This window comes from Talpa occidentalis, unplaced genomic scaffold (assembly GCF_014898055.3).
Source record: "Talpa occidentalis isolate TD23 unplaced genomic scaffold, MPIMG_talOcc4v2.1 talOcc4.17, whole genome shotgun sequence".
Taxonomy (NCBI): Eukaryota; Metazoa; Chordata; class Mammalia; order Eulipotyphla; family Talpidae; genus Talpa; species Talpa occidentalis.
The window spans coordinates 12,136,166-12,157,786 of NW_023601754.1; the positions used below are offsets into that span (position 1 = coordinate 12,136,166).

Consider the following 21,621-nt stretch of genomic DNA (forward strand, 5'->3'; position numbering starts at 1 on the left):
AAAAATTAAAAAAGAAAGGAAAAAACCCAAGGAGATAAAACACAAGCAGAGACTAATCATTTAGAGCAGCAAAGCTATATGTTAGCCCCATTGGTAGCTGGAATTGTCCCCACCCACAAATTGTCATCAGCAGGCCTGAGAATCAGCGAGTTCACAGCTGAGTACCTCCACATTGACATTCCGGATCTGCACGTTGATCAGGGAGAACTCCTGCTGCAGAGTCTGCGGCAGCCCCAGTTGATCAGATTTCTTCTCTTCCAGGAAATTGCTAGGGGGATCTTCCTTTATGACTAGCAGGAGGGAGGTGCAATTGTTGGAAAACATTTTTGTACATGAGTCAGAGAACAGTTCGGGGGTATCTGTCACAACTCAAAATAAGTAGAGACATCTCACCAAAAACACCAGTTTAACCAGTTACCTTCTTCCTCTCCATGGCTTGAGTTGTGCTGGTGATCTGTATCTTGAGTGTGAAGAGTCTTCTCTGGTTCTGGCAGAAGAGAAATGTTCTCAATGTACTCATCAACACCATCCAGTATGTCATTTGCACACAGCTGCAACAAAGGGAAGAAGATCTAGTTCTAGAAGTATCAGTGGAAAAGATCAAGTTTGATTAGAGTTCTGATTCAAAATGGGAATCACGAAGGACAGAGATGTGTCAGCCGAGAGCTGATCCAATCAAAATGGGTTTTTCCCATCACCAATATACAGGATTACAGACTCTATTCTTCTACCCTGAAAAACTTTCATCCTGTTCATAGTGTATACAAGCCTAAGTAAATATTATTTAAAATTCCAAGGCTTGATGGAGTTATTCAGCTAAAACAAAAATGTCATAACCACAAAGCATTTGGAGCAAATGGTACTTTTTTGGAGAAAATAGATTAAAAAGGCAATGATATGTGACCAAAATGATGATACCTAACCAAATGCTCAAGAGTGACTTCCTACTAAACAGTGTTGCAAATTTTATCCAGCATTTTATACCTGCTGTGACAGAGCACTATGGGAGAAGCAAAACAGTGAGACAGGATTTTACTTCGAGGAATCCAGTCATCAAATGAGAAGACAGAAGCTTATGATGAAGTAGAGCAAAGAAGGACCATGCAAGCAGTTCATGCCAGGCACCACTATGGTTTATATAAGAAACAAATGTCATTGATGGGGCAAAACTTAGAATCTTTATAGGAGTTGTTGGTGGGTGTAGATGGCTCTGAACACTGCAGATGGCAAGAGTGAACTTCCTGGCCCATTTTGAAGAAGACAAGGAAATGAACCCAAAGGCCAAGTGTTCAGCGTGCTAACCATACTACCTTACACCAATAACAGGAGAAAAAGTGACATCAAAGGGGTTTTGGTTTGAAAGTGCTGAACACTGAAGTTAGCTCTTGAAGAACTCAGAGCCTCACCATGGCAGAAGCCACTCAGTTAACCAGCAAGTATGGGTTAAATGTCTATTGTGTATCCTCTGACTTCCACAAATACTAAATCTTGCCTTTTTTTTTTTTTTAAAGTTTCCAGTGAATCCAATTAGATTCCTTCACAACAACAGTGAATACATACCCTCTGCATCTGGGAATCCACCCGCCACATCCTCAAAGTCTGATCCCGTGACCACGTGACCAATTGGTAGTCCTTGGATCCTAGAAATCACCAAATAAGAAAACTGGAAAATGTTCTAGATTCAACATCAATTTTGCTATAGACTGCAATGGAGTGAGGTTCATTCATTTGTTTGTTCATTCAAATACGTACTGAACATCTCCCATATGTGAGGCACTTTTCTAGGTGCTAGGAACCACAACATGAATCCAATAATCTGTTTCTGTAGTTCTCACATTCCAGTGGTGGAAACAGGTAAACAAAAACATATACAGTAAGAGGCCCAATAGTGAGTGTTATAAAACAAAAACTGCAGAAGAGGACAGAAACTGGCGAGGAGCTATTTTTAGATAGGACTCCCTGAGAAAGTCATATTTGAGCAGAAATGTAAATGAAGTGAAATAATTGGCAAATTAGCAGGTGAAGAGTGATGCTTGGATTTAATGTCACACTAAACTTTCACCTCCACAAATGTTCTTCCTTTTATATGCTCTAGAGGAGACAAGGATGTATATATTTTTTTGCACAAAGAATTATTTTAAATCCATCATGGCATTTTACTGTTTAAAAATCTTTTGGTAAAGAGATGCATCTCTTTATAAGATGAATAATCAATCTTTAATGTTGTTCAACCGACTGAATTGTATTTTCACAGAGATATTATTAAAGAGAAATTATTCTAAAAAGGTTCAGGGTCTTTATGAAAAAGCTTTGTGAAAGATCGGGCCATTTCAGGGTAATTATTATGTATCTAGAATCTTCTTTATGACCATTTTCAGAGAGTAAAGAACTTGGAAATAATTTCATCCAATTCACTCATTTTGCAAATGGAGAAACTGAGACCACAGAGAACATGATCTGTCCAAAGCAATAGGGTGACAAAGGACAATGACCCCTTCCCTACCAGCTTATAGACAACATAGAAAAATAAAAATGGGCTGCTAAAATTTTTTAATCCAAAACTACTGGTCAACTTCTCCCTGCCAGACTGTGGGGAAACAAAATCATCTATTTTTGTATGCAAAAAAGCAAGAGAGTAAGTTAGAAGCCAAAGACACACGTGCAAATTGTTTCTAGAAGCAAGAATAAGGAATAAAGATGGGAAAATTAAGAGCTTCATCAAGAGTCCTTTCAAAAGCTATCCTGTGTGTCGGTCACAACAGCTGGGATAGGACGACTCCTCTAATCCAGGTCTGCTCAAGATCAGTCCTGGGACTCTGAACCCTGTTCCCTTCTGTAATGTGAAAACAACAAGAAATATAATCCTGTTCTATAAGATGTCTAGAGAGCAGAACAGTAATACGAGCTCAACTAAATCTGCACAGTGAGTTAGTGGAGAAACCGAGGCCAAGTGTTCCCATTACACTTGTGACTTGCCTTTTTGAATACTGGCTAGATGAAGCTACAATAACATCCCACCCAAATATCAGTGGCTTAAATTGGAAGGATTTCAGGTTCACACTATAGCTCTGCCTCACAGACATTCCCAGTAGGCGCAGTTTCCTCTGAATTTTGCCAGTTGCCATGGCCAAGACAAAGGGAGCATGCAACTGTATATTGGTTCTTAATACTTCAACCCAGAAGATACTTAGTCACTTCTGTTCCTGTTTCATGATCAAAGCATGTCACTGGACAGAACCTATCTTCAGGGGAGAGAGGTAAAATACCATCGTGTGTCTGTGAAGAGAACTAAGAATGTGCGGTGAGAGGTATTACGCATGACCTTGATCTCCCTCATCAAAAGAATGGCAAGGGTTAGCTAAGACCAAGGGTTTCCAAGCAGTGACCCCAGTTTTTCAGCTCTAGAAATGATCCACCAGCAAGTCTATCTACCTCTTTTACATCCCTTCCATGTAGGAGAGAAGCTGTACTAAACACAGAGGAGGGAACTTGGGGACAAACAGTGGCTGTGTACCCCCTACAATGAAGAATCTACAATGAAGATGGCCCCTGACTCTTCCTAAAGCCCACCCTTATTTCTGTGTTCTCCTCACTGGCCACATGGCCATCCCTGCCTGGGGCTGTTGGGGTAGAGGGCTCAGAAGGAAATCGGATGGCTGTCTTCGCCCCTACTGACCTTCCTTCTGTTTCCTCCACTGGAACTCCAACACCACGTCATCATGCCCCACAAAGGTATGGACTGGGGTGTTCAGGTCAAAGACATTCCATAAGAGAAGGCTGTTTTCCCTCCGCAGCTGGGGAACCATCACAGTCACTAATCCGTTGCTGAAAGGCTATGGAAAGAAAGGGCAAAAGCAAGGAGAAACGGCAGAATCCTGAGTCAGCAAAGTTGGAATCCTTTCCTAACTAAAATAAATGAAATGACGGGCGGCCCCAACCCATCTGGGGAAAAGTTACCCAAATACCCATAAACTGACCATCACATTTCTACCTTTCTTTTACTTTTCCTTGGCTATGGAAGGGACAACCACTAGTAAAAAATAAAGTGAAGCCAAATACTTGAAGAACTATTTAAGTTCTAAAATAAGCAAATGGCTGACTGTTGCCCACTGGAACACTGTTTCACATCCCAGCTATTCTACATGAGTTCCCTCCAAGACTGATTGAGTGATTTCCCAGAATAAGCATGCAAGGCATCCTGGGGAAAAACCCCAGAACAGCAAACATAATCCTCGCCATGTGGAAACGCACCAGGAACACACCATCTGCATGACGCATTGCCTTCCCACTACCCCACTACTACAGCTATTCAAAGAAAAATCTTCTAGTTTCAGGACCGACTGTTACTGATCAACTCTCAAACTGCTGGGTAGCTGAGGAGTCCATAATCAAACTCTGTTACTATGGGATAAACCATAGCACCCAAGAGCACATTTATCTTCACATCCCTACCAGGTAGCACTCCTAGACTTTTGCTTATTTTTAAAGCAAACATATTAATCTAGAGAAGTATTTCAGTTCATAAGAACAAAGTCTGATTTCTTGACAAGTGGCTGCCAAATGCAAAAACCACTTAATGCCCAGATTATCCTCTCTGCTTCCCGATGCCCCGGGGTGACAGCCTAATACATCACGGTAGCTTCATTCATCCCTACGCTCAGCTCTCTTTGAAATTGACAATGAAGGAAATATATTAGCTCAAGACAGCAGCTATCAATGTGGCAATGGAAAAATTGTTGCAAGATTCATAACCGTATACCCCCTATGTCTGTAGCATTTTATGATTTAGAAAGTGTTTTCATATACCATTTTTCAAAAGGAAGGCATATTATATACATGCACGAAATGCCACTGAATGCACTTTCAAATGGTGAGTTCTATCACAACTTTTAAAAAAAGGAAGACATAGGAAAAATTTTTACTCGTAGTCATAAGAAATTGTTTTAAAACATCAAGAGGCTCGCTCAAGGCCACACAAATGTTAAGTGACTCACTGCAGCACCACTCACAACAGCCAAGGTATGGAAATAACCTTAGTGTCCATCAACAGATGAGTGGGTAAAAAAGATGTGCTATAGAGAAGAGACATCAGAGAATAAATACTCAGCCATGTGAAAGAAGGAATTTCTGCCACTTAGGATGGGCCTTAAGGCATTATGCTAAGTGAAAGACATCAGATAGAAAAAAGGCAAATATCACTTATATGTGGAATCTCAAAAAGTCAAGCTCATAAACTAGACTGGTGGTTACAACATCTGAGGGGGTGAAGGAAAAGGGGAGATGTTACAACTTTCAGGTATAGGTCCTGGGGCTCTAATGCACAACACATGACTGTAGTTAACAATACTATATTATGTAAGTGTTGAAAGTTGGTAAGAGTGTAGATCTTAAATATTCTCACTATACAAAAGGAATGGTAATTATGTAAAGTAATGTAAGTATTAGTTAATGTGCTAGTGGCAACCATTTTACAATATGTAAGTGTATCATATCATTATGAAGTACACCATGAACTTATACAATGTTATGTCAATTATATCTTAATAGAGCTGGAAAAAATTTTTCAATGACATAGCCAGGCCCAAAACCCAGGTCTTCTGAATCTGTTGACTATAAGCCTTTCAACCTCTGCCTCCCTACTCTCTTCCCGTTAGAGAGTACCCCCACAGTGTGGAGCTTCTCAGTCTAGCTAGGGTTAGCAATTCTAATACACATTCTTACCCAGCACTAAGGGCAAATTTTTAAACAGATGACAGCTTTTATGTCATTATTACCACCTCTCCCCCAGCCCTTAAACCAAGACAGAAAGAGAAAATCGTCTCTAAGAGAAAATGTCCCATAGCCCTTTATTAATGAAAGACCAAGATGAAGTTTCCCAGCAAGACATAGGTCTCTTACTCACAGTGTATCTTGCCTTCCAGACAGGCACCTGGCAAGGGAGAATGTTGAGGTATTTCCGAGGCTGGCGGTAATCCCAGAACTGCAAGAAAGCAAGCGGGGTCATCAGTGAAATAAATGCCATTAAAAAAAAAAAAAAAGCAACCCTCAACTATTGAAATAAGCAAAGCCTTCGAACTCACTGCTTTGTGTCCTCTAAAGATACATTTCAATAGTGCGTTTTAGTCACCCCATAGCCATGCTACCGTGGCAGAGACACAAAGAAAACCTCCCGCTCACACTTACACAGGATAATTCCCAGACTTCATGAAGACTGCCACTGGGGCGGATCACTGTCGGCAGGCCTAGTAAACAACCTTTGTAGTTGAGAAGTAAGAGAGACTTGTTTTCATCCTGTATCACTTTTACAACATGTGGGATAATACTTCTAATAACAACAGTTGGAATGCACTACTTACTGCATTTCAGACAAATGCTTTGAGATTTAAATTTTTTATCCCATTTAATCTTTACAATAACTACAGAATAGGTACTAATCTCTTTTTCAAATTTAAAGGCCAAATTATTACATGATATAACTTGCCCAGGGTCACAATAGCACAAAGATGGATACATGACACTTGGGTCCTGACCCGCTCAGGTACAGGCCCATTTGTCCACTCCAGCACGGGAGGTTTGGAAGGAGGTGGACAGTAACAAAGGTGAGCCAGGTAACAACTCTACACTAGAGATGCTGTGGTTTTTAATAGAGAAGCGACTACATTAGAGCTGGCCCATCTATAACGAAAGTTGGAAAATGGCAGAACACCAAAGGCAGAAAAACCAAGACAGAAACTCTAAATTATGCAGGTATTAAGACAAAACTTCCAAAAAAAAATAATTTCCAAAAATAGATGACAGGAGTCACTCTGGAAAACAACCCGGTAGTTTCTTAAAAAGTTAAACATACAAATACCATATGATTCAGAAGTCCCACTCCTACATATTTATCCTAGAAAACCGAGAACTTCCATTCACAGAAAACCTATAGATGATATATAAAGCAGCTCTATGCACAGTAACCAAAAGCTAAAAATTGTTGAAATGTCCTTCAATGGGTCAAAAGATAATAAATTGTAGTAGATCCATATGGTGGATTACTATTAAGTGATAAAAAAGCATATGAAATATTGATTCTTGAAATAACTTGAATGAATCTTTAATGGCATTATGCCACGTGAAAGAAGCCTACCTCAAAAGGTTATGTACTACATGATTCCACTTAAATGACATTCTCAAAAAGACAAAATTATAGTGATGGAGAACAGATCAGCAGTTGCCAGCAGTTAGGTTTGGGGCAGCAGGAGGTAATTCTTCAGGGTGATGGAACTGTTCTGTATCATGATTGAGGTGGTGATTACATGGAACATGGCATGTGTTACATTTCAGGGGACTATACACCCTCCCCAAAAAAGTCTGAATGGTAATTTTTTTTCAAGTGAGAGAAAAAAGTTTTCCAATGCCAAGGGTAGAATGGATATGGGGCAATGAGAACTCAAATAGTTGGTACAACCACTTTAGACAAGCTGGTTGACCTTACCTACCAAGGCTAAATATATGCTGTCCCATGCCCCAGGAACCCTACTTCTCAAGAGAAAGGAGTCTAGTGTCATCTAAAAGACATGAAAGAACGTGAGTAACTTCTTCTATTCATAATAGTCACAAACTGAAAACACACCACATGCTCATTAACAGGAGAATGTGCCGAGACATGTATGATACAGAGACTATGACACAAGTAACAAACAGATGACTGACATTTATAACATACATATTAGGGTAGGTGAAAGAAGACAGACACTAGAGTACTGAAAATTCTATTGATATGAAGATAAAGAGCAAGCAAAACTAACCACTGGTGAGAATAGTCAGATTAATAGGTATGCCTAAGGAGAGGTAGTGACTGGAAAGGGCATGATAAAGAATTTTTTTTTTTTTTTTTTTTTTTTTTTGTGGGACCCTTGCTGGTGGCCGGGGATTGAACTGGCGCTGCAGAGGCTGCGGGCAGCCTCGCAACCCAGTGCTCAACCGCTGCGCCACCAGGGGAGGCCCGATAAAGAATTTTCTTGATGCTGAAAAATGCATGCAAGGTTTCAAAAACCCAAATGGAAAATTCTGACTGAAAATTATTAAAAAATTTGAGGATTAAACTGTACAATAACTGAAATAAACTGTTACATTTAGGAACAAAATAGATATGACAGAAATAGTAAAATATAAGATAATTCATATGAAAATACCCAAACTAAAGCAAAAGAAAAGGATGGAAAATATAGAAACATACAAGAATATGTGCAATGAAATGAAAAAAGTCTAGCAGATTAGAATTACTGTTCCAGAGGAAAGTAAAGAGAGACTGGAACAGAAGCAATATTTGAAAAGGGTGGCCAACAAGCCACAAATTCAAGAAAGACCGTCTCCTTCCCCAATTAACAAAACTAACTTTCATAACGGCCTTTTATAATTACAATTCTTTCAGAGCCTATGGCTGACCCACATTGATACTCTCTTAGTTTCAAAACTTTCAGAGTTTTAATTGGTTATAAAAAATCTGCCATTTGAATACACTATAGAACATCTATTTGGACAGAATGACCTCTCACCAAATTTTAAAATATTCAAAATGTTTTAAAATGGTTTTACACCAAAGAAACAACACTTCGTGCGCCTCCCTGGTGGCGGAGGGGCTAAGTCTCAGCACTGTCATGCTATCACAGGTAAGGCCTGAGTTCGATCCCTGGCCAGGGAGATGACCCATATACAGCACAGCAGACCTCTCCTGTCTTGCCTGCTGCTCCCCTCAGCAGTGTATTTTAGTAGATCTACCTGTTCTGCTCCCTACTCCATCTCTGGTGAATCTTTTTACCTCCCACACCTCTGGCCTATACCCCAGTTTTATGCATAAATAACTAAAATAAATCTTAAAAAAAAAAGATATTTCACTAAGATTTTGCTGGTTTGTATAATTGTGTGGCTGAGCTTAAACAGAAATAGGAATGGCAAAGATCACTTCTGATGGGCCTAGAGATTCATTACCTTCTGAAAAATCTAAGGAGGTCTAAGTGGATAATTTATTTTACTCCTCCTTCAAAAGAACAGTGGAATGTCCTAAAGAAATACATAAATGAGCCAAGTTGAAATGTAAAGGGTTATTCAATGTGCCAACAAGAAGGTGCTAACAAATCTTAAAACTGTTCCCCTAATTCACAACCAGTATGAATGAGTATTACAGAACACAGCACATAATGAATAGATAAAAAGCTAGCCCTAAACTCCCACGGAGTCCCTAAGTTTGCTTGAGAATTTGATTATCTTCTTCCTTGTGTGAGTATGGGAAGGGGCATGCTCAATTCCTTAGCAAACAAACGGTGTACCTTCGCCTACTTCTTTTTAAAAATCAGTGAATTAGATAATAAGATCTGTTGAATTTAACACAGTTCCCTATTTTGATTCACTATGGAGACTAATAATCATGCTGCTAAACTTAAGAAAACTCAAGAATTTCTAAAAAGAAAATGCATGCAAGTTTTCTGTGGTTTTAGATATGTAGCTCTAAAGAAAGCCTCACATGTCTGTTGAAGTTGTAGAAGGGGAAAACTAGCAGGGGGTTAAACTAGTAGCCTTGGATGCCAGATCACAAAATAAGAAACCTCACAACAGTATAGAGGAAAAAATAAATAAAAGAAAATCCCAGTGCTTTTAAACAAGTTTTATAAAGGTTTAAAAAAGCTTAGTAGATAAATATAGAAAAATTAGGTAATATTCCTAATAAAGATAAACCCCTGGAAAAACTAGACTAGTTTGGTAAATTTGGTTATGAGTAACTGGCTGTCTTTTCCTAACTTTATTACACTGTAAGACTTGGGTTTATATTCTCATGGAAAGCTTAATTAATTGAAACTTCCTAAATTGGATAAGCTCTTTGCGTGAAGTTATCATCATCATTTCCACAGAATGTTTAAAATTATAAAAATGCAAAAAATTACATGTTAAACTAAACTGAGTAACAATAATTGGTTCCTTTAAAAATTTGTTCTCAAGAACTTCTTAAAATACTGAAAATCGTAAGAACTTAGCTATTCCATTAGAGTATCAGGGTAAATATGTCTAGTACCTTGCTAACTATTGCTATCAACTTTGTTTCTCTGTGGTAAATCAACTTAATAATTTCAAGACACTTAAAGACCTTGGACTAATACCAAATTCAGTTGATTAACAAATGAGTTTTGAGTATCTGGAAGACTTCTACATAAGATATAAAGAGGGCCTCCCCAGTGGCGCATCAGATTGAGTGCAGCGCTGTGAAGCTGTCTGCAGCCTCTGCAGAACAGGTTCGATTCCCGGCCAGCCAGGGAGATTTCCACATGGCGTGGCAGACCTCTCCTGTCTCGGCCGCTGCTCCCCTCAGCAGTGTGTTTCAGTTGTCTGCCTGTTCTGCTCCCCATTCTGTCTCTGGTGAATCCTCTCACCCTCCTGCACCTCTGGCCTGTACTCCAGCTCTTGTGTAAAAATAAATCTTTTTTTTTTTAAAAAAAAAGATATATAGTATTCTTTGAAAATTGAGTTATGAAACAATTAACATAAACCTTGTTTCTTATTTTATACTTTCAAAGACAAAGTACTGAATATATTTACAGAATTGATTTATATTTCTAATGAAATATAAAGGATTTATAATTCCTTTTTTACCATAATAGTATACATATTCTTGTCTTCTTACTTTAAGAATGTAAAGTACACCTATGTTGTATGGAGATATAACACAATGCATTTGTTTCTAGCTCATTAAAGAGAAAAAAGGTAACTCTATCATGTAGTACAAGTGGTTGTGCAAGACTAAAAGACAATTTCAAAGACGTTTGTAAATTATAGCAGGTGTGAGCCCATGTATGGTGTTTTATAATATCTTCAAATAAAAAGTTTTTTGATAGAACAAAAAAAAACACTACATTTTGACCAAGTGGGCTGAATGTGGATAGATTTTTCTATAAGATGGAAAAGGGTTTGTGAAAATTTTTTCCCAAAAAAATGTTATATAAATGATAGAAAGGATAAAACTAAAATTTGAGAGTTCTTTCTGTTTAAATGGCAACTGATTTCTGCACAAAGGTCAGCTATTCTACTCCTGAAGAGTGGAGGTTCCTTATCTCACCAAAATACTCTGTTGTTGGTAGTTTTCATTATGCTCTTGAATAATTTTTTTAAAAAGTGCTTTAAAAAGCACTATGATTGAGTAGCTCAATGACCAAGGCCGCAAGTGAGATACCTGTGGCCGTGGGTCCCTACGGACAGTCCCAGCCAAGCTGCTTCCACCACATGAAGATGGGCTTTGTAATGGGTGGCGCCATGGGCATGGCAGCTGGGGCGCTATTCAGCACCTTTTCCTGTCTAATGATCGGAATGCAGGGTCGGGAGCTGAGGGGCATCATCGGGAAAACCATGATGCTGAGTGGCGGCACCTTTGGCACATTCATGGCTGTCGGGATGGGCATCCAATGTTAAGCAGGGCAGTTGTTGCCTACTACATCTACCCCCTCCCATAGTCCCAGCCCATATTCAATAATAAAACAAATCTTTGAGTTAAAAAAAAAACTATGATTGGTTCCTAATAATTACTTACTGCTCTATTTATTTTTATTCCATATCAAATATAGACAATAATAATTTCTTATCTTTGGGCTTTTAAGCTCTGTCTGTGTTCTTCTAAACCTTTTTTTTTTTTTTTTTGGTCAAATCCAAAATACTGAAATTATTAAGTTGTCCTTTCCAAATTTAAACTGCTTTTGGTTTCCCAGACGGCCACAGGGTAAACTATAATTTTCTCCTTCAATTTATAAAAGAAGGGATACTAGAAATAATTAGGTATGCTTGGCATCCTCCAGATTTTTAATTAGCTTTGTGAATTCCCTGTTATCAAACCCACTATATATGAAAAATTATCAAATCAAAGAGAAGTTCAACTTATTTAGGTTAATTACACATAAGCAAAATTAATATGAATGCATTTCAGTAATTGTTTACTTTTCAGGTTGGACAGAGTATATTATGTTCATTTACAAAGACTAACATGATAATTATTAACAAAATTAGTACTTTCGAAAAAAGATTTTGTTCCTAGATTTAAATGTGCTCATGGATTAACAATTACACGATTTATGGGATAAATTAGAGGACCCTGAAGATTTAACAAAGTCCTCCCTGTTCATAACATGCTCTTATTCTCAAGGCATCACTAATGAAGTCTAAAGAAATGATTACATGTCATCTGTGAATGGAGGGCTTCCCTGTTCAATCTTATAGAGTTGGTTATCAGAGTAAATTAAGCAGAGTCATGCCATCCTCCCAGCCATTGGTGATTTCTGCTTTTCTCTCAACACTACGGAAGGGGCCCTGCTTCAAGCTATAGATGTGAAAGGAAGGTTTCTGGTGATCTATGTCAACAGTCTTGACTATTGCTATCACAGAGAACGGCCTCATGGGAACAGGATTCTCAGTAAGGCTAACCTTGACACATAGGCAGGCATATCTGTCAGAACATATCAAGAGACCAAGTTTGGATTTCCGGGGCTTGTAGTTTAGAAGAAGGCAAGTTTGCAAAACATACTGCTTAACCAAAGATCAAGGGAAAAAATAATTATCTAAAATGACATGAACTCAATTTGTTATGGTTAATGTTCTATTTTTAATGGCAATTTAAGAAAATTTCTTCTCTTTCTTCTTGATCTAGCTGTGATGGGCAATTGAACAGTTTTACAGTTTAACAATTTACAAACTGAAATTAAACCTTCATTCAACAGTTTCTTATTTCAGTTGGCCTTTCTGAATTCATAAAATAAAAATAGTAAAAACTACTACTATAAATGATAAGCTAAAAACTATCAGGTAAACTTAAGAAAATGACTCTGGAGGGAGAGAATGACATATTGATCCTTATCGGCAAATTACTAAAAATAATTCTGAATATGATACAAAGTGCCTCTATGATTTGTGTTATTCATAGACAATCAATTAAAAATTCTCTTCCTTCCTACCAGGATAGAATGGAAGAAATCAAACACCATGCCAGAAATCTCATTTACCATGTAAGCTAAATAAGAACAAGTAGCATCTCACATGTGGAACTTGGCCTGTTACCTGCCTTATTACTTATGGAATCCCAGTCCCAAAGGTAGTAAAGATGTCTCTGAACACTGACAAACTTACGGACCTCAAAAGAGAAGGTGGTACATTGGATGCTTTCTGGTTCTGAACTTGGGAGGCAAGCTGAATGGGGGCATGGGGACAAACCAGCCAACTCCTTTCGGCACAAATAAATATTTCACAATCCTAGGGGATTTACAAACCTCAAGGCAGAAGTTAACTTGTAAACCTAAGTGTATGATTCCAGTTTTGCTAACCATGTAAAAAGATGTTGTGTGTGCCTATGTAAATAAAACAAAACATTAAAACTAATGATATTGAATCACAAAATTGCTAAACAAACTTCTGTGGTCAAATCTCTGTCCTTAAGGGCAGAGACGTGACCCCAAGGAGGAACTATGGAGCAAGATTGACTCTTTGTCCTGTAGCCTTTGAACAGGGTACACATCATATCCCACAGCCAGAGAGGAAAAACAAGGAACACTGCATTCTGAGATAAACCACCAAAAACAGGGTCACTGAAACACAGAAACCCTTCGGCAATTCCTGCAAGTGAGACACTCTTTAAGAAAACAACTCTACCCGACTCCTGCCACGGTGATGATTGAAGAGGTCATAACTTCTGCAGAAACGATCATTATGTGAGAAAACTGCTGTTTTTCTACCGCAGACAGACTAGTTGTGAATTTGGCAACTTTAATTTTATGAAAGGAGAAAAGGCTTTTCTTCTTTATTTATATAGTTGTTGTGTTGTTGTCTTGAGAGGAGTGAGGACTGAAACTGACTTCCTGGCAATTTCTTTGCAAGAAAACTTCTTTTCCTTTCTAAATGCTTTTGTTTCTGACTTCCTCTTACAGAGGGGAAAAAAGAAAACCCTGAGCCAATTCTAGGAGATATGCCCTAGACATATTTGCTAGATCATTCCTGCTGGTGTACAAAACCAGGTGCACTGGCCGGGGCCCTAAGAAGCATTCTGCACTCAACGTGCTGTGCTTTCCTTCTGAAAAAGTGCTCGCATGCATCCCTGATGCTCCCTAACACAGCCCCCACAATTGCCTGTGTGGGTGCCACTCACCTTGACAGAGTTGTCTTGACTGGAGGTAGCAAGAATGTGCTCACTGTCTGGGTGCCAGTCCAAGCCATGGATTTTGGACAGGTGAGCTGCTAAATATTCCACTGCTGTGCTGGGTTTCTGCAATGGGATCAGCACGGAGTGTTGTCAATTAGCGCCTGAACAGTCAGCTGGGTGCGGAGTGGGGATACAAAATTATTACCAGACACCCTCTCCCCCCAAAACTCCACTTTGTTTTGTTAAAGCAAACAAAACAACAATAACAAAACACCATCCGTCTCTCTACATGTGCTCTATATAAAGGGCTGGGAGCCTAATTTCTTTCCACTCCAGCCCCAGACACAGTTTGAGTGAAGGGCACAAGATTTTTTAAGTTATCAAATTAGAAGGTATTTATAAGGGCCTCCCCGGTGGCGCAGCGGTTGAGCGCTGGTTTGCGAAGCTGCCCGCGCCTCTGCAGTACCGGTTCAATCCCCGGCTGCTCCCCGGCCACCAGAGGAGGGTCCCACATGTTGCACAGACCTCTCTTGCCGCCCGCTGCTCCCCTCAGCAGTGTACTTCAGTCCTTCTGCCTGCTCTGCTCCTCACTCTGGCTCTGGTGAATTCTCTCACCCTCCCGCACTTCTGACTGTACCCAGTGCTTGTATAAATAAATAAATTAATTAATTAATTAAAAAAAAAAGAAGGTATTTATAAATAATACTCAATTCAGTGAGGCTGCTTTTGCCACTGAGGTATATATTTGAAAAATTAAAACCTTTCTGAGCAGAAACATTGGCAATATTTATCAAGAGACAAAATCTTCCTTTCTTAAGAGAAGATTCTAGATTCATGAAAAGATTTAGCTACAAAAGATGTTCATTCTGTTGTTATTTGGAACATTAGAAAACCTGAAACAAAACAACCAATAAGTGAAGAATAATTAAACTTCAGAATCAGGAGCCTCCCTGGTGGTGAAGGGGTTAGTCTCAATGCTATGAAGCTATGGCCAGCACTGAGGCATTAGTTTGATCCCCAGCCAAAGAGCTAACCCACATGGTGCAGTAGACCTCTCCTGACTCCCCTGCTGCTCCCCTTAGCAGTGTATTTCAGTAGGTTCATCTGTTCTGCTTCCCACTCTGTCTCTGGTGAATCCTCTCACCCCCCACACTTCTGGCCTACACTCTAGTTCTTGTATATATAAATTAAAAAAAATAAATCTTGGGCCTCCCCGGTGGCGCAGCAGTTGAGCGCTGGGTTGCGAAGCTGCCTGCAGCCTCTGCAGCGCTGGTTCGATCCCCGGGTGCTCCCCGGCCACCGGAGGAGGGTCCCACATGGCGCACAGACCTCTCCTGCTGCCCGCTCCCCTCAGCAGTGTGCTTCGGTCCTTCTGCCTGCTCTGCTCCCCGCTCTGGCTCTGGTGAATTCTCTCACCCTTCCGCGATTCTGACTGTACCCAGTGCTTGTATAAATAAATAAATAAATCTTTTTAAAAAATTTTCAGAATCATTTATAGTATGGCTAAATCTGACATAATATGCTATGGCCACCGAGAGTTATACCTAAAAAAGACCTGTAACCTAAAGAAAATGCATCTGTTACAATGTTAAATTAAAAAGGAAAAAAAAAGCACACATAGCTATATACATAAGATTAAAATAGTTTTTAAAAAAAAGGAGTAAGAAAACACCAAAATGTCAGTACTTGTCTCTGTGTAATACTATGATTTTTATACTCTCTTTTTTTATTTTCTACAATGAGGCTAAGAGTGCAACCTCCAGAACCAGCTTCCTGAGCTCAAATCCCAGCAACAAGCTGTTGAGTCTTTTTACTCATCTGCAGAATGGGGATAATAATAGCAACTAGTGTAAAGGTTAGTATAAAGAGAAATGAATATACAGAGATTTTGGAACAATGCCCATGCATAGTAAATGTTAGCATCATCAGGCATCCATGAATTCAGGTGAAAAGCCAAGGTTACCAATGATAACACTCTTTGAAGCCTCTAATGCTTGCTGCCATCAGTTCTGCTTTGCTTTGACACTAGAAAGAGCCAAATATGACCAGAGAAGTGAAAATATGACCAATATTATAACTCATCTGAGCAGAAGTTCTCAGTTTTTTAAAAAGATTTATTTATTTATACATACAAGAACTGGGATACAGGCCAGAGGTGTGTGGGGTAAGAGGATTCACCAGAGACAGAGTGGGGAGCAGAACAGCAGATCCACTGAAATATACTGTTGAGGGGAGCAGCCGGCGAGTCAGTAGAGGTCTGCTCGCCATGTGGCTTACCTCCTTGGTCAGGGATCGAACTCATGCTGCAGTGGCTGCAGATACCTTCTTAGTGCTGAGTTTTAACCCCTTGCACCATGAGGGAGGCCCCCAGAAGTTCTCGTTATTAACAGAGCAGACACACACCCCAGATTTCAAAGAAGTTGACTGTTCTGCCATCACTACCCAGTCCCAGGCAGTTAGATGCAGGGGAGGTCTTTTTCCTGCATCTCAATTTCCTCAGCAAACTTCTGACAGATTTTCCTCTGCCACAGTCTAGGAGCCTGCACCTCTCTCAGGTCTATTAGTTACATGGGCTACTGCAATGAGAATATATGATCTGTAGGCATGTCAGAGGCCAATGAGACAGCTAGACTCTCTAAGGAAGGCCTTGTGTGTACTGAGGCACCCCACCTCAGTGATTCATACCAGAAGTAATCAGGATGCTGCATGTCCTAGAACAAGTTTTTACTTTGAACCTGCGGCAGGGGTTAAGAAGCCCGCTGACTATTCTAGAATAGTGTCTGGTCTCCTAGATTTGATCTCAACATTACACTATTATATCTTTACTTTGAACAAAGGAAACTGAGGCTTGAAGAACTTTAGTGGCTTACCTGCTAACATAATTAGGAGGCAGCAAAATGGGACTCTAATTTAGGTCAGGCCAAGTTTATTTCTTTCACCACGGATCATAATGCCTCATTGCCCTCCCTCCCCTCAACATCAATTCGATGGGGAATCAAATGTCATCTGGCACTGTGAACTTAGCATGGCAATTGACCAGGCTGTACAGGGTATCCTGGACTCTTGACATTCTCTTCATACTCTCTGGCGGCAAGGACTACAGACCAACCAGTAGGAAAGGAGATTACTCACCCGCTTGTCCCATATCCGCACATCCCCGTCATGACTGGTGGCCAGACAATTAGCATTTTTTTTATTCCATTTAACTTGGGAGGCACCCGCTGCAAAGAAAAATCAGGGGAAGAAAGCTGCTGCCCTGAGTGCTTTCGGAACCAGAGCACATCCAGGGGAGCTGGATAATGAGTTCTGGCCGCATAAGCACAGAACATTTCAAGTGTCTATGACTATACCAACTCCACCATTAATGAGAAAATGAAGCCAAAAAGTAAATGAATTAACACTCAGGAACAGTATTAGAGTCACCTAATTGAGGGAATAATCTCGCTTAGGGAAAAAAGTCTACAGGTTACCTGTATGTAGACTCAGCAGGGAAATGTACTTTCTTACAGAGGGGAAGGAGTTCAGCATGGCGCTGCGGGTTGGTAATTGACTCATCATACCACCAAGCTCTTCATCATCTCCAAAAACCAAGCTGTGCTGCCAGTCAGGAGAGTCTCACTCAATGCCTGCTCCCTCCCACGTTTTTTGGAGACATGCTCTTTAAAAAGTAGACTAGCTAAAGCTCACCAGCAGAATAGCCCCAATAGTGCTCCAATTCTGCCCTCAGGAAGTAATGTGTGCACACCCCTCATCCCCCATCAGCAGTCACAGATGGCCACTGGCCCTACAAAGAGTCGGGAAAGGGATCACCAGTGGTACTGTGTGAATTCAGTCTTCTTCCCGCAATGCCAACACAAGATCACAGTGATGGTGAAAGAGCCACTTAAGAGAGGAGGAATCAGTTAAGATGCCAGAGGGGCTTAGAAGTAGAAAACTGGGACACAACAGTACTTAGAGCCAATCTTAAAAATAATCAAGTCACTGGGCCTCCCCGGTGGCGCAGCGGTTGAGCGCTGGGTTACGAAGCTGTGCTCAGCCTCTACAGCGCCGGTTCGATCCCCGGCTGCTCCCCGGCCACCGGAGGAGGGTCCCACATGGCGCGCAGACCTCTCCTGCCGCCCGCTGCTCCCCTCAGCAGTGTACTTCAGTCCTTCTGTCTGCTCTGCTCCCCGCTCTGGTGAATTCTCTCACCCTCCCGCGCTTCTGACTGTACCCAGTGCATGTATAAACAAAACAAACAAACAAAATAAACAAATAAAGCATGCCTCTAAAAAATAAAATAAAATAAATAAAAAAAAAATAATCAAGTCACTTAAACTACACCAGAACCAAACCGTAGTTCTCCTTCCTACCTCTTCTGATCCTTGCTCACACTACACAAGCTGCTTTTGCTTTAACACCTCTCCCTTTGGGTGTGTTTATCATGGGGATACTGCAGTAGATCCAGAGCTCTGGAGAGCAACTTGATCCAAGAAGATTGAAGAATGTGATGTTAAAGCAAGGAGTTAGAATCAATTAGGAAACAGAATTAAGACCCAGAACTTATCTTTGCTTGGTTTGGGTTAGCACCTCTTGAAATCTAGGACATCTTAAGTCATCTAAGAATGAAAGGTGGAGACCCCTGAAGATGGAGGAAAGTAGTGAATAGGAGACCCAGCGTCTTTGCAAGAAAGGGTATCAGCTACAGAAGAAAGTGCCAAGAGCCTGCTCCTTTTCCTCCTGACAGAGGCAGGAGCTTTAACAGTTTCAAGAAATGACACTTCTCCCTGTGGGAGGTCCCACAGAACATGAAGCTTCCCAAAGGATCCTGGGAATCCCCTAATTTGACCAGCTTTACTAAGATCATGTCACCAGGATCAAACAGGGGTCCCACCATAAGAGTTCTCAGGGGGCATGTTCTGACCAACTCCTACTCCCAAAGGTACAAACAATGTGCTCTCAAGAGATGGGGACATGGGCTCTGGGACGCAGCAGTATCCAAGGCTGCAACCCCAGGGAAAGTTAGCGTAAGCAGCTCTTAAAGGTCCACAAGCCTGTGCTTTGCCTAGCTACTCCCAGTGCAGTTTTGCCACCACTGAAAACCTCACTGAAGTGCCAAAAGGAAAGAAGTCTCCTACCACTACTTCTTAGAAGATCTCAGAAAAGAAAGCAATTAGAATAAATGGAAAAAAGAACTATCTTTCTTCTTAGGGTTCCTTTATGACCACTCTGACTTAGAAACTGGCTCATGGAAACAACAAAATCAGGGGAACATGACTGAGGAAGATATAGGCTGTTTGTATTTTTATTCTGTTGGATGTCCTCGGCAATCATGTCTGGGGGCGGGGGGTGTCTCCGTCTCAGATCATAAGCATCTAAAAATGTGTGAGTGAGTGTGTGTGGGGGGGAACCAGATGGATAAATTGTTAAGCACTTAGCGGAGACACAGGACTTGACTCCTGTGTCCATGGAACCAACATTTACAAAGCATCTCCTCCCTCAGGTCAGTCACAAATGGTGGCCTTGGTCTATAGCACTGAGCAAGACAGATATGGTCCCTAATCACACACAACAGAGAACCCAGCTGCTTAATGCTGTCCTGATGCCAAAGGCCTTTCAAATGAATACGCAGGTACATGAGAGAAAAGAATCATGTGGTTATTGTGGAACAAACACCAATGTGAATTCAAATGTTTTAAGAAAATACAAAGGAGCAGGATTTAAGAGACAGAGAATATGATACGTTTTTCTCGAGTATGCCAAATTACAATTATGATGATTGGGTTCATTGTTGTGGGTAAGCTATGATACCAGCTCTATGCCCCAGTTCTGCTCTCAGGAAGTAGAGGGAATACTCTAGAACACTCCCAGGGCAGAATTCCAAAACCAGTCAATTCCAACTAAACAACGACAACAGGTAGATGAGAAAGTAATTCCAAAGACTAAGTATGTCCATAATAAAGACACCATTGGGATGCAATCAGCATAATCTCCAGATGTTGGGGAAATCACAAGACAAACAACCTGGTTTCTTCAATGAATGAACTGCAGGAAAAGTAAAAACAAACAAATGGAAAGAGGAGAGAGAGAGAAGAAACAGCCAACTGAAAATGATGAGAAATATATAAACCACTTGCAGGTATGGACTTTACTTGGATGCTGATTCAAATAATCAGTGGAGGGAACATGAGACTATTGGGGAGGTCTGAATAATGCTGATGATAATAAAAAGTCACTAATTTTTTAAGCACGTTAATAGTATCATGGTTGCTTTTTTAAAGCAGCCATCCCTCATAAAAAAAATACTTATTGAAATATTTATTGATGAAATGATATGACACCAGGGGTTTGCTTCAAAATAATCGCAAAGGGGATAGGGTGGGGGGGTGTGACAATGGGTGGAGGTAAAGATGAAGCAAGACCAGTTAGATGTCCACTGTGGAGGAGAGCTAATGAACACAAGGCAGTTCATTTTTTCTCTCTACTTTTATACATGTTTAAAATTTTCTAGAGGGCCTCCCCTGGTGGCACAGGCGGTTGAGTGCCATGCTGTGAAGCTGTCTACAGCCTCTGCAGCGCCTTTCGATCCCAGCCTGCTGGCGAGAATCCCACATGGTGCAGCAGACCTCTCCTGTCGCACCCGCTGCTTCCCTCAGCAGTGTATTTTGTCAGTCTGCCTGTTCTGTTCCCCGTTCTGTCTCTGGTGAATCCTCTCACCCTCCTGCACATCTGGCCTGTATCCCGGTTCTTGTATAAATAAATAAATCTTTTTTAAAAAATAAATAAATAAGATTTTCTAGAGTAAAAAGTTCAAAAGCAAATCAATATGGTTTCGGTCCTTGATTTCCAAAATAAGTTCCTGACCACACTCAACAGTCCTGTCTCTGACTTCTGAGAACAGCCTGAATCAAGCCCCATGAAGGACTTAACATTCCACCCAGTCATGGCAAGGGCGTGGGGCATCAGTGTGCGAGAAGGAATGGAAAGAATGTAAGCAGGGGAGTATGCACTTACCTACAGCAGACAGTGCAACGGTAGGTTTCCTTGTGTCTCTGAAATATAAACATCAGAAATCAAATGCCAATTCACATGCCAGGTGCACCTGGTACTTCCCCCTCTGTACACCTCTTCACTTCCCTTCCAGGTAGGTGGAGTTCCATGGGAATGTGAGGACTTTGAAAAGAAGTATAGAGAAAAACCTATCTACCTCCAGGCAAATGAAGTTCCTCTGGCCCTTCAATTGGGCATGAATTTCAAATCATACCATTGTATCCACAAAATACAAACAACAAGATTCAGCACGGCCTGAGGGACTCTGAAGTAGGGGAGGGAGGGCCACAAGAATGCCTTCTGGGGCCTCCCCGGTGGCGCAGCGGTTGAGCACTGGGTTGCGAAGCTGCCCGCGGCCTCTGCGGTGCCGGTTCGATCCCCGGCTGCTCCCTGGCCACTGGAGGAGGGTCCCACATGGCGCGCAGACCTCTCCTGCCGCCCGCTGC

At 40.8% G+C, this 21,621-nt stretch overlaps 2 protein-coding genes across 6 annotated transcripts in view; one reads left to right on the forward strand and one right to left on the reverse strand.

The window, feature by feature from the left end:
* The window catches only part of WDR59 (WD repeat domain 59), a 136,773-nt gene that overhangs the window by 80,439 nt on the left and 34,713 nt on the right, over nt 1-21,621 (reverse strand). For 4 of the 5 annotated variants that reach the window (XR_008552424.1, XR_005126058.2, XM_054696996.1 and 1 more), the window contains 8 exons: nt 21,140-21,177; nt 17,279-17,367; nt 14,153-14,269; nt 5,903-5,980; nt 3,677-3,833; nt 1,561-1,640; nt 419-551; nt 166-290 (listed from right to left, as the gene is read on the reverse strand). Coding sequence is in view for 3 of the 5 variants with exons in the window: in XM_054696996.1 (XP_054552971.1) it covers nt 166-290; nt 419-551; nt 1,561-1,640; nt 3,677-3,833; nt 5,903-5,980; nt 14,153-14,269; nt 17,279-17,367; nt 21,140-21,177 (817 nt within the window). In the remaining 2 variants the exon portion in view is untranslated. The remainder of the gene's footprint in view (nt 1-165; nt 291-418; nt 552-1,560; nt 1,641-3,676; nt 3,834-5,902; nt 5,981-14,152; nt 14,270-17,278; nt 17,368-21,139; nt 21,178-21,621) is intronic. The other variant, XM_054696997.1, reaches the window with a different exon arrangement.
* On the forward strand, nt 11,179-11,439 carry LOC119250146 (reactive oxygen species modulator 1-like). Its single transcript, XM_037517858.1, has one exon. It carries the CDS (start codon nt 11,179-11,181, stop codon nt 11,437-11,439), a length of 261 nt encoding a protein of 86 aa, XP_037373755.1.